A 15,407-nucleotide genomic window follows, 5' to 3' on the forward strand; every position below is an offset into this window, starting at 1 on the left:
CAATAATAATTTTTACCATTTTAACCCATTACCAGGCATGGTGGCTGCGAACTTTTAGTACTGCTGATAATCATTTAAAAGTGAAAAAAACAGTTCCTAGCATTTTGCACTGTTAGTTCTTTTGACTGGGAGGAGCAGTGTTTAGTTTCCAAGTGTTGAAAGGGACCCACCTGTTGTGGTAGAAAAGGAGACAAAGATGATGAGATCAAAACATCAGAGAGTGCAGGAAGTCAAAGATACTACACTCTAGGCACTGTGCTTATAGTTGATAGGAGGACAGAGTGACTGATAAATGTTGTGTTATATGAGAAGTGGAGTGAATAGTGCAATTAAGAACTAGGTGGAAGGCTGATAAAAAGATGGGGAAAGAACAGAAAGGCAGGGTGGGTGGGGCTAGATGGAGGTAGAAGTTTAAACTAATAGAGTAAATAAAAAAGACATCAATCCATTTGTCACATAGTTGTAGCTTAACAAATTTCTATAGATTCTTGTGGTGGCCATTGTTTGCTACAGCTGAAAATAAATTGCTGTAGTTCATGTGGAAAACTGGTTGAAAGCTTGTAGTTTTTCTTGTGGTCACTCTGTTTTCAAAACATAGCATTGCAACTAATAATGAATTCTATGTTGATCTGACATCCACTGAAGGTGCCTTGTAAATAAGGCAAAATGTGTCTGGGTACACAAATAAAATAAAAAAGTTAATGTACAGCATGCAAAAGGCATTTTTCTTTTAAACTACTGCAATTTATCGTTAAGGCTACCATAGTATAGCACTTTCCCTATTCAAGTGCAATACTGGATTACTAATTTTTTATTAATAAAGGAGACCATTATATTAGAGACACATTAATGTTTCTCATGCCACCAACACTGGTTGAGACTTGAGATTCATCTATGTCACTGCAGTGAAATGCTGGATATATGTTGACAAAAATTCATAATGAACTGAGAAACATTATCTTTCTACTGCAACATTGTTAAATGCAGCCTGTGCTCTTTATCAACTCCCAATGAAGGATATTCAGTTTCAGTCTGGCTGTTCAGATATAGGCCCTTCTAAATTGTCGCAGAGAAATGCTTACTCAATGAGCAGAATGTCACACAGAAAGTAGATAGTCGCACAGACAGGGTGTGTCACAGAAATGGAACTGAACTCAGAATGGAGTAACAACGTATGTGGGGTCCCACAAGGAGCAGTAACATGTGCTCTCTGGTCAGTAATTTACATTAACATTCTTCTAGTGATTTTGAAGGCGATTCTAAAACGGCAATGTTTGCTAATGGCATAAGTATGCTAATCAAGAGTGCAAACTCAACGTTACTGGACAAAGCTTAAATATTAACTGAACAGACCTACAACTCATTCACACAAACAGTTTAAGTATTAATCTCACAATGACTCATATAATGCAGTTTCAAACAATTGGGAAAGGCATCTTAGCACTAGAAGCAGATAATAATGGTCTCTCACTAAATACAGCATAGGGAATAAAATTGCTTGAGGTCCAAACAGATAAAAGTTGAAATGGGGTGAACATGTAGATAAACTAATCAAGGAGGTAAATTCAGCATGTTTTACTGTTATAATCATCTCTCATTGTATTGGAACTAAAAGTTAGATTGCTGATTTATTTTTGTTTATTTTTACCCATTGTTGTCTAGCAGAACTGTCTTCTGTGGCAGTCCACTGACAGTAAATAAAGTACCAGGGTGGTTTGAAAAGTTCTCAGAATCACTGAGAGATGTGTGCTAGCGTAATGAGTTGTTCACGTGATATTCATTGGATTGTTGCCTGTAAACATGTGCCATGTCAGTGCTCTTGGAAGAGAGCTGTGGCGGTGACATGGTTCTGTTGTTGTTCCCGCATAGTGATTTGCGAAGATGGAAAAAATCGAGATTTGAGCACTGATTAAGTACTTCATAAAGCAAAGGACACTCATGCCAGTTTCCAGAATACACTGGGGCACTCTGCTCCATATTCAACCATTGCCAAGTGGACAAATGAATTTAAATTTGGTCGGGAGAGCTTAGATGATACACGCAGTGGTCAGCCAAGATGTGTCACTACTCCAGAAATCCTTGCAAAAGTGTACAAAATGATAATGGAGGATCACTGATTGAGAGTGTGTGAAATTGCTAACACTTGCCAGTGTCATCTGAAAGGTTATATCACATTTTAACTGAAGAATTAGAAATGAAAACATTATCTGCAAGATGGGTGCCGCGACTCTTGGCACTGGATCAGAAACGCATGAGAATGGAACAATGTTTGGCCTGTTTTAGTAGAAACGAACAAGATTTTTTTGCGCTGGTTTGTGACCACAGATGAAACATGGGTGCACTACTATACTCCAGAGACAAAACAACAGTCAAAGCGGTGGAAACGTGCTGATTCTTCACCACCAAAGAAAGCAAAGACAATTCCTTTGGTGGGAAAGATCATGGCATCAGTGTACTGGGATGCGAAGGGGATTCTGTTTGTAGATTCTCTCCCCACTGGGCAAACAATTACTGGAGAATACTACGCTAACCTCCTGGACGAAATACAACAAAAGATACACGAAGAAAGGCCAGGTTTAGCGAGAAAGAAGTCATCTTACACATGTGCCATTGCAATGACAAGATTGCATCAACTAAGGTATGAATTGTTGCCACGCCTGCCTTATTCACCTGATATGGCTCCGTTAGACTTCCATCTCTTCCCAAAACTGAAAATTTTCTTGGTGGACGAAGATTCACTTCAAACAAAGAATTAATAGCTGGAGTTGATAACTATTTTGTAGGCCTGGAGAAAACTCATTTTTGAGATCAAGGCACTGGAACGTTGTTGGACAAAGTGCTTTAATCTAAAATGAGACTACATTGAAAAATTAAAAAAAAAAGTTTCAGTGATGTAAGTACTTTTTTCTATTCTGTTCCGAGAACTTTTCAAACCACCCTAGTATTTATGCATCAGAAGACAGCAGCTAGAATATTGTGTGGATAACTTCACATCTTGTGGAGGTTTCTCTAAGGTCTAGGAATTCATCCTCTCATCTCTCAGTAAATTCACCCCTTAATGCTTTTTGTTGCTGATAATTAATGTCATTTCAGTTGAAGAGGGATTCATACACTCACAGTGCAGGACACAAAAATGACTATAATATAGGTTTTGCCTTCTTTTGTAAGGTTCAAAGTGGAAATATGTGCTCTGTTGTTGCAAAGGGGGTTTGAAAGCTTCCATCTAATGTAGATCAAGAAACTGGCTCTAATGACTAATGCAAAAGAATGTTAATAACATACCTCATCAGTAGTTCTTTCAACAAATTATCTAATTTCCCCAAATAGCAGTGGTCACTGTGAACTTGCATGACAAGTGGTATTGTGTTGTGAATAGACCTCAGTTTATACATGTGCGAGTAGATATTTCTTTGTAAATATATATGTAAAAGTATATATTAAGCTGGCTGTAGGAGATAAACAGCTGATATTTAGGGTAACTATGGAAGCAGTGACTTTTTCTGAAGCGCTGTTTTCTTCTAATTAACTGGATTACGTTTACCTGGAGTAATCACAAATAGAGTTAAGCAGAATAGTGATTGTTAATGCAGAGTGCAGATTCAGTTTCTATGGTTTGCTTCTCTTTTTTAATGTGTATCTTAACTCATTCTACAGCCCTTAAGATTCTTTTTCTAGAGAGGATCTATAGAACACAGTGAATAAATTAATCAATTGACGTTACAATTCAACAATTCTTTATTCAACAGTACAGTAGAAAACTTAACTATGTAGATGTTTTTCAGTTGGAGAATTGTAGTTTTTTTGTTTCTTTGATAGAGTGGTCTGTATCTCTCTTATTTTGCAAATCAAATAAAAATGTGAAATAGATAACTTAGTTTTAAAAAATTTAGTCATATGATCAGTATTAATGCTGTGGTGTAATTTCATTTGTTGGTAAAACTATTATTCTCTCTTATGTATGTGGTCCTCATGCAAGATTTAAATTTCTCTAGGATGAGACAGAAAACCTCTTTGACATAAAAGAATCATCCCAGACATATAAAGGCTATCTCTCTGACCTGTCGATGAATATGATTCTCGGGGTACGAAAATGTCCAGTGGCACAAATGAGACTTTGCGTTACGTCTGAAGCTGAACTGGACAAATGTGTGAAAATGAGGGTATGTATTGGAAATAAAAATACTTTATAAAGATGATCAAATTTCAAAATGAAAACAACAAACAAAAATGGGAATAGGTAACGACTTGTCTATGGCTGATTGGTGTGTGGCATGTGACTGTACTGAGAATTTCATTAGCATTTCTGCTATTGCTCTTTTTCCAGCACACACACACACACACACACACACACACACACACACACACACACACACACTTCTCTGCACCTGTATAATACTCACTGGGTGCCATTTGCATGTCTATAGAAGTATGTAATTAAACTGGAAACATTTTATAACACAGCAAAATTTTCTGTGCTATTACATATATATTTGTCCCACACTTCAGTCAGCTGTAGATGAGTGAGTGGTTGCCAGTGCTAAGTTTTGTAATAAGTTTACTTTACTTTTATGCCACTTGATGATGATGTCAGTTTTAAGAGTTTGTTTCAATTTATTGAAATTTCACCCTGTTAGCAAATTTTTAAGTTGAAGTTTTTGCACTTCATGTAATGTTGAGCCTTTAAATGATAAGCCTACTGTTTGAAATGTTACCTTCTCAGCTTCCTCTAATTCTAATTTTGCCATTTCCCATATGTTTTTGCGTATTTTCAAACCCAATAACTATACCACTTAATGTTAACCATTATTACACTGTTTGAATACTTGAATCTAGTGCTAACCTCAAGTACCTTTTCTTATTATTAACTCAACCTTATTTTTAATCCTTGGCTTAATTATTCAGCTCTGCTTTTTTGTCTGTGAGCTCTGTTCTGAGACTATTGTTTCTTTGTATCAGCATCCACTCATTGATGGGTGTGTTTATTCCCCTTAGTTTGTTCAATCCCACTGGAAATCGGTCTCTTATACTTTGATTGCCAATTCTGTCAGTTGACAGGACACAAAAGTTTCGATAGACTGCCAAACCTGTCATTTGATAGGGTACAATTTCTCCCATTTTTTAAATATCAAATCAGATATATTTACAAGTTTTATCAATCTGCATTGTGTTATGAGAGGCATGTAATTTCTAAAACAGCCTAGAAATGGCTGGCATTCTAATAAATGGCAAGGTTTGCGTGGCTGGCAGTCAAAGTGTTATCTATTTCAATTCCTCTTGAGCCCCTTACATAAATTGTTTATGAACTTCTTCCACAGAAATCGTAAGGACAAGATTATACTAATTACAGCCATTTGAGCAGTTATTCTTCCCATGCTCTGTACAAAAAGGAAACAGTTAGAAATCCTGATACACAGTGAAATGGGAAGTACCCAGTGCTATGTATCTCACAGTGTTTACAGAATCTGGATGTGCATCTAACTGTAAATAGTTTGTGAGCCTCTTTAGTCTCTTGCTTAAAGAATTTGAAACTTACTTCCATATCTTTTTAAGGCTGTAATCATCTCCTTAATATCAGAGCTCAAGTAGCTCTTACATTGTGTGGCTAGTAAATGAGTATCTATGTGCAGTTTTTTTTGAAATATTAATAGTAGCACTTCCCAATGCTTTACTGCTCATAAACACACAGATTTTGCATTCTTCCGGCTTCAAATATTTTATTTATTTATTTTTGAAATATTTGTAAATGCCTGTCAGTACTGTAACAGAAATATGAACTATAGGCAAACTGAAATGTGAACTGTAGGCATACTGGACATTGTAGCTATCATTAGACTGTATGATCTGTAATTTCTTTCAGTCTGGTTCATAGCTGTAGCCGTGTTATAGAAGTATATTGCCACTGTGGCCGTTGACAGAGTTGCTGTTGTTTTTTATTTGCCTCCCATGGACGAACAGTGATATTTTATTCAGTAGCATACAAAGACAATGAGTAAATCAATTTTATTTGGATTCTTGTTTCAGAAATGTTTCATTTCATTTCAAGTGCAATGTATCTAGCTGTTGTGTACTGAAATAAATGTTGCCCAGTATGCGTTATGCATGTTTCTTAGTGGCCTTTATAGAAATTAATGTTATTTTTATTTCATTATTTGTGAAGTTAATCTTCTTTCAGATTGCACTGAAAGCTCAGCTATTGAAACCAGAGATGGTCTGCTACAAGGGACATAGCCAAATCCATTGCATGCAGGCAATAGCATCTGGGTAAGAGAGAAAACAGTGAAACAGAATATCTCTAGTATTGCTGCAACCTTATTTCATATAGTCATTAGTTGGTTGCTCAGTATAGCATTATATCTGTCTCACATTATATGACTTTGATGAGTAGGGTTTTTTCCTTTTCCTCTGCATGGTACAAATTAGTTTTAATCCTGACTGCCAAATACAGAAAATTGCTCTAGAATTTGTAAGCTTCCCACCTGTATTTACAATGATCAAAATTTAAATGTCAAACAAGTTACCTTGTGCTACACATTCATTATTAATTGCATTTGTCTCTAAGAGTGACTGTATGCCCCAAACAAATAGGACATATACGATCACAGTTTGTATCGAAATCAATATTCTGTAACATGTGTTGGCAATATTTGGGAATAAGAAAAGTTTCACTGTTATTCATTTTATGCTGGAAACAAGAGTTAAGGTTCCTAATAAGTCAGTCACATACATTTTTTAAAAAAAGTTTAGAGGTCACTATTCTGTCCTCCACTCATATAAGTTCATTACAAGAGACATGGATTTAGCAGTTCATCCAAATTAACTTACATGAGTTTCCTGTCCTAAATAAATCATTCATGGTTGCAAAGTTCCATGGTAAATATTTTAAGCTTCCTCTTCGCTCATGTTTATTATGGTTGTACATGCATGCCTCAGCTAAAATCTCAGTGAATCCCAACAAATTCTCTCTCTTCACAATAATTTGCTGGATGATAAGTCTTGGGCCAATTGAGGCCCACTAAGAATACAGGCCAGATAAACAATGTAGAACAGTTTTATTAAGAAATACATAAATCAAAAAGACTCCTCCTTGGAAAAAATGTTATCTTAATGACTGTCTGTAAAGGTCTGTGACATGCACTGAATTTACATAATTCTGAACTTTGGCTGACACCCCAATGAAAAATGAAATTCACTTGATCGTGAAAGAATATAACATGAGGCAAGGTTGACAGCCAATACCAAAAGTCCTCTCAGTCCCTGAAATGGTGGCCACATCCCAGTGATGGTGGTGAAAGACACGTAGTGACTCCCTCTGTCAGAGGTGGCTGACACATGGCACAGCATTGCAGATTGCTAAGTTTCCAATGAGACTCTGAAGAACTGGAGGTCCAGTCTGCCCCTGACCCAGAAACTCAATGGAAGTTTGGTTGGAATGGCTCTGCCCTGGCCAAAATGCCCAGGTAGCACAGCAGTACTAAAGGAACTATTTGCAATATTGTGGCCCACAGAAGCAATAAGGTCTGCCTCCTACTGGCCTAGTCGGTGTGCGCAATTGTTTGTCTGTCTGCTGATGTGGTCCCTTCCAGGTTAGGCTGCTCACGTGCCAGAGGTGTGAGAGAGGTTGCAGATCTGTCAGGTGAACAGTCCATATACAGCACCATACATCACACACTTAAAATATTGCCCATCCTGTGATGGATGTTTTGTTTTCCCCTCCAGACTGTTTTAAGTCACGAGCAAGAAAATCAGCTACAGAAAGTAATATGCAAATCAAAAGAAGTAAATATTAAAACTATTTAATGGCTATAATGAACTGAGGAAGAATGAGTAAATGCGAGGTGATATTACATGAGAAAGTATTTTATCATGTTTGAACTTTACCATTAAAATATGATTGCTTTGTTTATGGCTTGTAACACCATGATTTATGTTTTGCAGGATAGCAGATGTTGCCGTTTTTGATGCAGGAGATGTTTATACTGCTGGTCTCAATTATGGGCTTGTTCCATTTTTATCTGAAGTATATAATTTGGGTGCTCCTGAGTATTATGCTGTTGCTGTGGCGAAAGAACAAGACCCTAGCACAGAAATCACATATTTGAAAGGTAACACTGAATTGTTAACAGTGTTTAGATTTTTCTGATGTTTCGTTTGTTCCTGGCTCTGGCTATGGCAGTGGATTTCAGAAGTGTAGAATAAACTATTTCAATATAGATGAACATTACAAACATTCGGGTACCAAGCATGAATGAAAATTTAAGAAGTGGAAAACATGATAAAAAAAAGCACTCATTGTCATGAGACCTACAACTCACAAACTAAGAACTGTGTAACAAATACTAGTTCTGATTACAATCATACATGGTACTTCAATAATGAAATTCTGTTTACTTTTACTCCTCAATTTTATTTGCTTTCATTAGTGCTTTGACCAAAATGGTTATATTGTTATAACAGATTGAGGTTTGTGTATAACCCTCACTAATCACATCAAACTAAGGCAATTCAATATAACTGCAGAAGGAAGGTGAAAAGTGTATTTTTACCCTTGAAAATGTATGTTTGGTCATTCTAACACTTAAACAGCAGTAAGTTTTAATGATACTTCTTCTGATCTGTGGATGGTGATTGTTCTAGCTCTTCAATACCTGTAAGTTGTCTCAAGTTTGTGAAGTGAATACTTTATTAAGGATTGGTAGTCAGTTATTTGCATATTTTAGTGCATGTTAATACAGCACATTTTGTTATTGTAGATGCATTAGTAGCTGTAATTTTTTTGTTTACACTTGTTACTCTTTTTTTGTTGTGTGTGTAAATTTTAATCATAAAATAGCTAATAATAAGAAGGAGCAAATACAACATAAATTGACCCTGTATCTCACTTAACTAAAATAAATCAGTGTGGTGTGAAATTCAATATTATAGTAGTTTCAGGTTCTGGAGATCTTTACAAACTTTGGACATTTACATGAGGATTAAAATGCTGTATACCACTGGGAACTTTAGACAGTATCAATGTCATAGTTAAATTCCTTAAGATTCACCAGTACTCAAGAAAATGTGGGCTTTACACTAGTTCATGTGTTAATTTTTTAGCTTGTTTCTCTTCTGTATCTATATCTGTGCTCCACCTACCAACTTATGGTGTGTGGAGGAGGGTAATTTTGGTACTACTGCTCTTTCCCCCATTCAGAAACGATGAGCTCTAATGTCTCTGATCTTATCATCACTGTGATTTCGTGAGACATGATAGAAAGTGTTAAACATTTCCATAACATTTTCACACTGATTGAATAATCCTGTTACAAAACATATCATTTCCATTCGATCTTCTGTGTCGTGTATTAATCCAACCTGGTAAGGATTTCATACGTAGGAGTAGTACTCAAGATTTGGTCAAATAATTGGTTTGTAAGCTATTTCTTTCGTGGATGAGTTGGAACCTGGCACTTGCTTTTCCTTCTTATTATGTGGTCATTCCACTTCAGCTTGCTAGGTCACAGGTATTTTACAGTCGTTACTGTTTCCAGTGATTTGTTGCCAGTAGTGTAACTGAACAGTGGTGGATCCCTTTGTCTATGTACAATATGTTATTTTATTTATGTTCAGACTTAATTACCACCCCAGCATCTGTTATTATCCGTCCTCTGAGTGTCTTCCTGGTTTTCAGTGGCACTGCAACCTTCCTATAGGCAATAGGTGTGTCAATATCCTCATGAGGCCTCTGTAATCCACTAGGTATTAATTATATATTGTCGTGTCATACTCCTGTGGATGCTCCTGAAATTACCTTTACATCTGTTGATTTTGTTCTCATAAGAATGATGGGCTGAGTTGTATCAACAAGTAGGTCCCGATCGTATGTGTAAATTTTATTCAGTACATCTTTGTTCAGTAAAAGACAATGCAGAACTTTATTGAATGCCTTCCTTCAGTCAAAGAATGTGGCATCACCCTTGGTGCCACTGTCTATGTTTTTGTGGAGCTCATGAATGAACAGAGCAAATCAAGTTTTGCTAGATGTTTGGTGGCAGAATACACATTTATTCTTATAGAGAAGATTTTTAGTGTCAGAAACCTTGTCTAAGGCAAACTGTACAATGCTTCTGAATTTTACACAATTGTGCTTGACGTCTTCATTCTCAGAGCTGAATGTTTGATGCTGACAATTCAGATACACTGTGGTTTGTATCCCATAAACCTTGCTAAGCAAAAATATTTCCCTACCTTTCTCAACATTCCTTGTAACACCCATAGTCTTTCATCCTATCATAATCTTGTGATTACTGTTGCTCTCTTCTATGTTAAGTGATTCAAAAATTCGGGTCTCTTAGTTGCTATGAGCTCTAAGATGTTGCTATCTGAGACAGCTATCTCAGTTCTTCAAAAAGTGCTCCTTCATCTTTAATTAAAATTGTATCAGTTATGAGTTCAACTGAGATATTAGAGGAAGCTAGCTAGTTTCTCACAGATGTGTGGCACTGTCAGAAGAATATTGGTGAAAATCTGCCACATGCAGGCTGAGATGAATTTCTGCAAAACATGTCTATCCTTTCTCTCCTGTTATTTATTTATGTATTTACTTATGTACTCATTCAGCATTTACAAAGCCAGTCATCACTTAATGTATTAACTACAAATTTCTATAGCTGTACACTGATTTACAGTATTCCTTACATATATTCTCATAGTGCTATACAATATTACATATATTCTTGAGCCACTCTACGGCTAAGTTAAAGAGTATGTATGTCATTCAGTTCACTCTCATAACCATGCACTTCACATACAAGTGAATGTTCCATTGATTGGATTTTACTAACTCACTAAGGACTGTCCAGTAGGCTCCATATGTTCATCAATTGTTTACATCTACCAACTCTCATGTATGACAGTGAAGTATGGACCCCAAAGACCAAGTACTATGATTCGTTCATCATAAGAATAAACCTGATGTAAACTTTGCACTGTGTATTCTTCCGCATTTGCTGGAACCTCATTGGATTTCCGTTTACATGGGACTGCAGCCAAGCTGTCTCGAGTACTGTCAAGTACAATAATAAGGGTACGTTTTGTGCTGTGCCTTAACGATAATATGGGACAACAGCTTTACCGGTGCATTTGACTTGGACAGCACTGGCCAGTTACCTGTTACAGCTAGCCTGCAGTGATGTGGCCAGCTGCAGTTCAAATGTAAAAAGAGACGAGCAGAGGAGCAATACAGCTTCGAATGTCATTTAATTTTTAAGCAGAATGAAATAATACAATGCAAATCTTCCACAATAAGCTTCTTAGATGACTAGAAGAAAACTGCAACACGTTATCGTTTATAGCTAACATACTATTGTGATTAAAAACAAGAATGATGAAAATTCCCCACTTGACCACAGCGTAATTTTTCAGCATAAGCTGTGTGTAATGTAAGAGAGTATTGAAGTATTTCACAGTATAGTTGAATATTGAAGCCACTGAAGGTATTATTTACGGTCAGTCGTCTGGTAATCTCTTAGCTCCTTCCTTATCCGAATCCGAGAATACATTTCAGTTCTGGAAGTGTCACCTGCTACGTTGATAACAAGCCTATCAACAACAGAATCCACGAAGCCAACCAGGCACAGCATTTCTCTTCTCCTTTTGTGATGAGCTGTTCTGTATCCCACCAGCGTTCGGCAGTGACATGTGAAAAAGCTGTGTGCGTTAGTTCCAGTACGTATGGCAGCTTAACAGTATTGTTACTTCTCAGGACAAATCCTGCAGCTTGGCTCCAGATCAGTTCTGTTGGGTTCATATTGTAATGGTACTGTAGCAAATGTAAAAAGGCATCATATGTATGATGTGCCCGATGCTGTGAAAATGATTGTTTTTCATGTTTCTTGGATACTTATCTACCTCTGTGGCATAAAACTATGAACAAAGTCCAAATAAGGAGGATTTGGTTCTTCATTTTGGCCTTAAAAAATTAAATTGTTATGTTTTTTAATTGAAACAACTTTTACGAGCAGTCTTTCATAAAACATCGGTAGTTAAGAATTTTTATTTGAAATGGAAACAGGAATTTCATTTCCAATATGTGATTAGAAACATGAAGACATGCATTATTTGTAAAAATGATGATGAGTTTTATAATTACGAGATGTAGGTATTTCAAATTGAAGGAGAAAAAAACATGATGTTAGGGAGATTTGAACCACCGCACGAATAACCACATTTATATTTTTCTATTACGCTACCAACTGCGCTACATGATCAACGTAAGTGTCTCATACTGCAGTATATACAACACTGGGAAAACTACAAAGCCAATTATCTCCATAAATTTATGAAAAAAATTAAGAGCAGCCTATTTCTCAGCACTTTTTTACCATTTTCCATGCGTGTGTTTCACTACGGAAAACAGAAAGCAGCTTCAGCCATTTTTATACTGTGCATTAACAGCACGACAATCAGAGCACAATGCTGCAAAGGTTGTTACTGTATATGATTTTTTAAAATAAAAACTATGTAGCTAAAGCGTGATTAAGAAAACCGTTGATGGTCATTAATACATTTGAATATCTTAAATGTTTCATTTAACGTAACTTAGTAATAAGATATATAATACATAAGTAGGACCTACTTCCAAGAGCGTAACAAGACCAGTGTACGTGTGCTACAGCTTCTGACCAATCATCGTGTTTGTTTACATCAGGTATATTCTTACGATGAACGAGTTATAGAACTGATTTGAAGCCCCAGAAAAATGCAGACTTAATGAAAACTGCAGTGAGACATAGGAAGAGAACTGACTATCTTTTCAATATTAGAAAAATATTAAGAATAGAGACAAAAGGGAACTCGGCCATGTACTTGAAGTATGAATGAGTAAAAAAAAAAGCTATTTAGTGCTGATAGGTGTACATCTGAAATTGAAACTGTTGGACTGGATCAGGCTCCTAGACACGGTAGTGATAAGTTGGATGCAAGATGTGTCAGCAAGGAAGCCAAAATTTGGAGTGACAGTTAGCTTAGTCAGGCTCTGAAGATGACTGAATGCAGAGATTATTGAGATATACAGACCTCTTCAAATTTCTTTGACAGTTGTTTGTTATCCTTTACAAATAGAATATTTATGAAGTCCTTGTTCATTTTGTGCTGTCTTGCTAAAGTGTGTTGGTTCATTAGAGCTTTGCCTACAAAAACCATAATACTGTACTTGAAGTTTGCCTAACACTTCGTTTCAGTCCCCTAAGTTTTTTTAGAAAAAAAAAAAAAAAAAGCGTACACTTTATAACAGAATGAAGGATTTGTTCTGAAAACAATATTTAGTCTTTGTTAAGCCATTCTCTACCAGATTCTTTATCCAAAGGGTGATAGTCCTTGATATGTCAGATAGTTTCATGGTCTTGTTGTTTGCTGATGGAACAAGCAATTTCTAATATACGCCATGCGCGAGTTTTGAGATCTGTAACTGAGATTGTGAATGGTCCTTTTAATGCAATATAATAAGTTGTTATAAGCATTGGTACCTACATAAGGCGAATCTCTCTTACTTTCAAAGAGGTGAAACATGAACAAACATCTCTATGTTTTAGAAGCAAAATTCATGCCATTGTCAGTATGTAGTAAATTGACACTCACAAGTGAGAAAACTTGTACACAGGCCTTAATTTCAGTATAAAGATGCTGTTTTGTAAGAGTGTGGCCATGGTGTTGGGTGCCACAAACAAACAACAATAACAACGAATATGCTAACTCATAAAAGATACAGAAGTGTTACCCAGTAGAAAAATGCAAAGTGCAGTGTCAACAGCAGAAAAAAATGTGAATCTTGTTGTTGCTCTTGATTGATGAAGAACATCTTGTTCATTTTCCTGAAGAATGTCTTAAAATCAATCACTGATAAAAAATATTTTGTTAACATTGGCGCATTGTTATTATTATTATTTATGCATGGGCCCAATAGTACCACACAAAGTACATTCAGTCAATGTCACTTTTGATGGTTGGCCTTCTGTTGTGCCCAAATTTGTTTCCTCCTTTCAGAATGAAGTCTCTTTCTTTCATCAGACCACGGTGTTCCAATCCTTTTTCTAATTTCCCTCTGACCAACTTTCCAATCAAATATTTTTTGCCTGAATGCTTTTCCATGTGTAATGTTTGCCTGAGTTATACCGGCTACTTTAAGATCTTCCTTAATCGCAGCGATTCACTTAATTGGATCAGTTTTGACATAACTTCTGTTTTTGTAGAATTATACTATTTGTATTGGTGCTTTATAATGTTTCATGCCTAAAACAGTGTTGCATGACAGATAAAAAGTGTGTGCCAGACTGAGACTTAAATGCTGAACTTTTGTTTATATAGAATGCTCTTATGAACTGAACTATCCAAATGTCTCTCAGGCTTCAGTCTGTGTGGAGATATTCTGCTTTGTTATTCAGAGACACTTCTCAAACTGCTTAAATGTTCAACTTCTGATACTTAAGAAGCAGAGCAAGTTGTAGTCAAACTGTGGAAGCGTTAGATTCTATAAGGGACTATCAAAAAGTTTCCATTTGAGTGCGTTACTGCAGCATATATGCAAGCCAACATGACTCGGATTTGGTATATAAGCACTGACAAGCGGGCAAGGAGGTTAGTGTGACCTTCAGACAGAAACTTTTTGATCACCCCTTGTACAATACTTGTTGCAGTAGGAACACAGCAGTAAAATAATTTGCATAAGGATGCTTAGAAGGTTTTCATTTTGTTGACGGCACCAGATTAATTACTGCTTCCATCTGGCTGTTAGCTTCATACAGTCCATGACTACAAATTAAAAGTAAAATGATTGTCCTTATCAACAATGCTGGGTACTGGAAATTGTGTGGAAAATTGGTTGCATAAATTATTTGATAGAATATGATTTTTGGCACATTATGTTATGTATAATTTGTACTGAATATATGTTATTTTCACCAGGAAAATATACTTGCCATACGGGTATTAACACAGGAGCTGGATGGGTTGTACCTCTGGCGTATCTAATTTCCAATGGCTGGATGCGTAGCTATGGTTGTAATTCCATCCGAGCAGCAGCAGAATACTTTGGGAAGTCATGTGTTCCAGGTGCACTTAGCAAGGAATATAACACAGCTCTTCCATATGAAAACATGTGCCATCTTTGCCATGGAGTCAGTTTCAGAAATTGCCGAAGGGATGCATCAGAGGACTACTATGGTCACACAGGTATGTTCACACGTATTCCCACATATTACTCCATTTTGGTACTTGAATTATGTCTTTTTTCTCCTTTTTATATTTAACAAAACAAAATATGACTTGTTCCATTACTTTTATACTTCCTTAAAAATATGGAAAAATGTGAACTGAATTAATAGTGTGCTTCTGAGTATTCTGTCAAGTTGTTTCTGAAAGTGTGATGTATAAAG

The 15,407-nt window shown here is 36.2% G+C and overlaps 1 protein-coding gene across 1 annotated transcript in view; it reads left to right on the forward strand.

Moving 5' to 3' along the window:
* LOC124605676 (melanotransferrin) overlaps positions 1-15,407 on the forward strand; it is a 121,459-nt gene that overhangs the window by 76,364 nt on the left and 29,688 nt on the right. The window contains exons 9-12 of the mRNA XM_047137525.1: positions 3,993-4,160; positions 6,173-6,261; positions 7,936-8,102; positions 14,938-15,204. Of these exons, the coding sequence (XP_046993481.1) occupies positions 3,993-4,160; positions 6,173-6,261; positions 7,936-8,102; positions 14,938-15,204 (691 nt within the window). The remainder of the gene's footprint in view (positions 1-3,992; positions 4,161-6,172; positions 6,262-7,935; positions 8,103-14,937; positions 15,205-15,407) is intronic.

This window comes from Schistocerca americana, chromosome 3, assembly GCF_021461395.2.
Source record: "Schistocerca americana isolate TAMUIC-IGC-003095 chromosome 3, iqSchAmer2.1, whole genome shotgun sequence".
NCBI classification, from domain to species: Eukaryota; Metazoa; Arthropoda; class Insecta; order Orthoptera; family Acrididae; genus Schistocerca; species Schistocerca americana.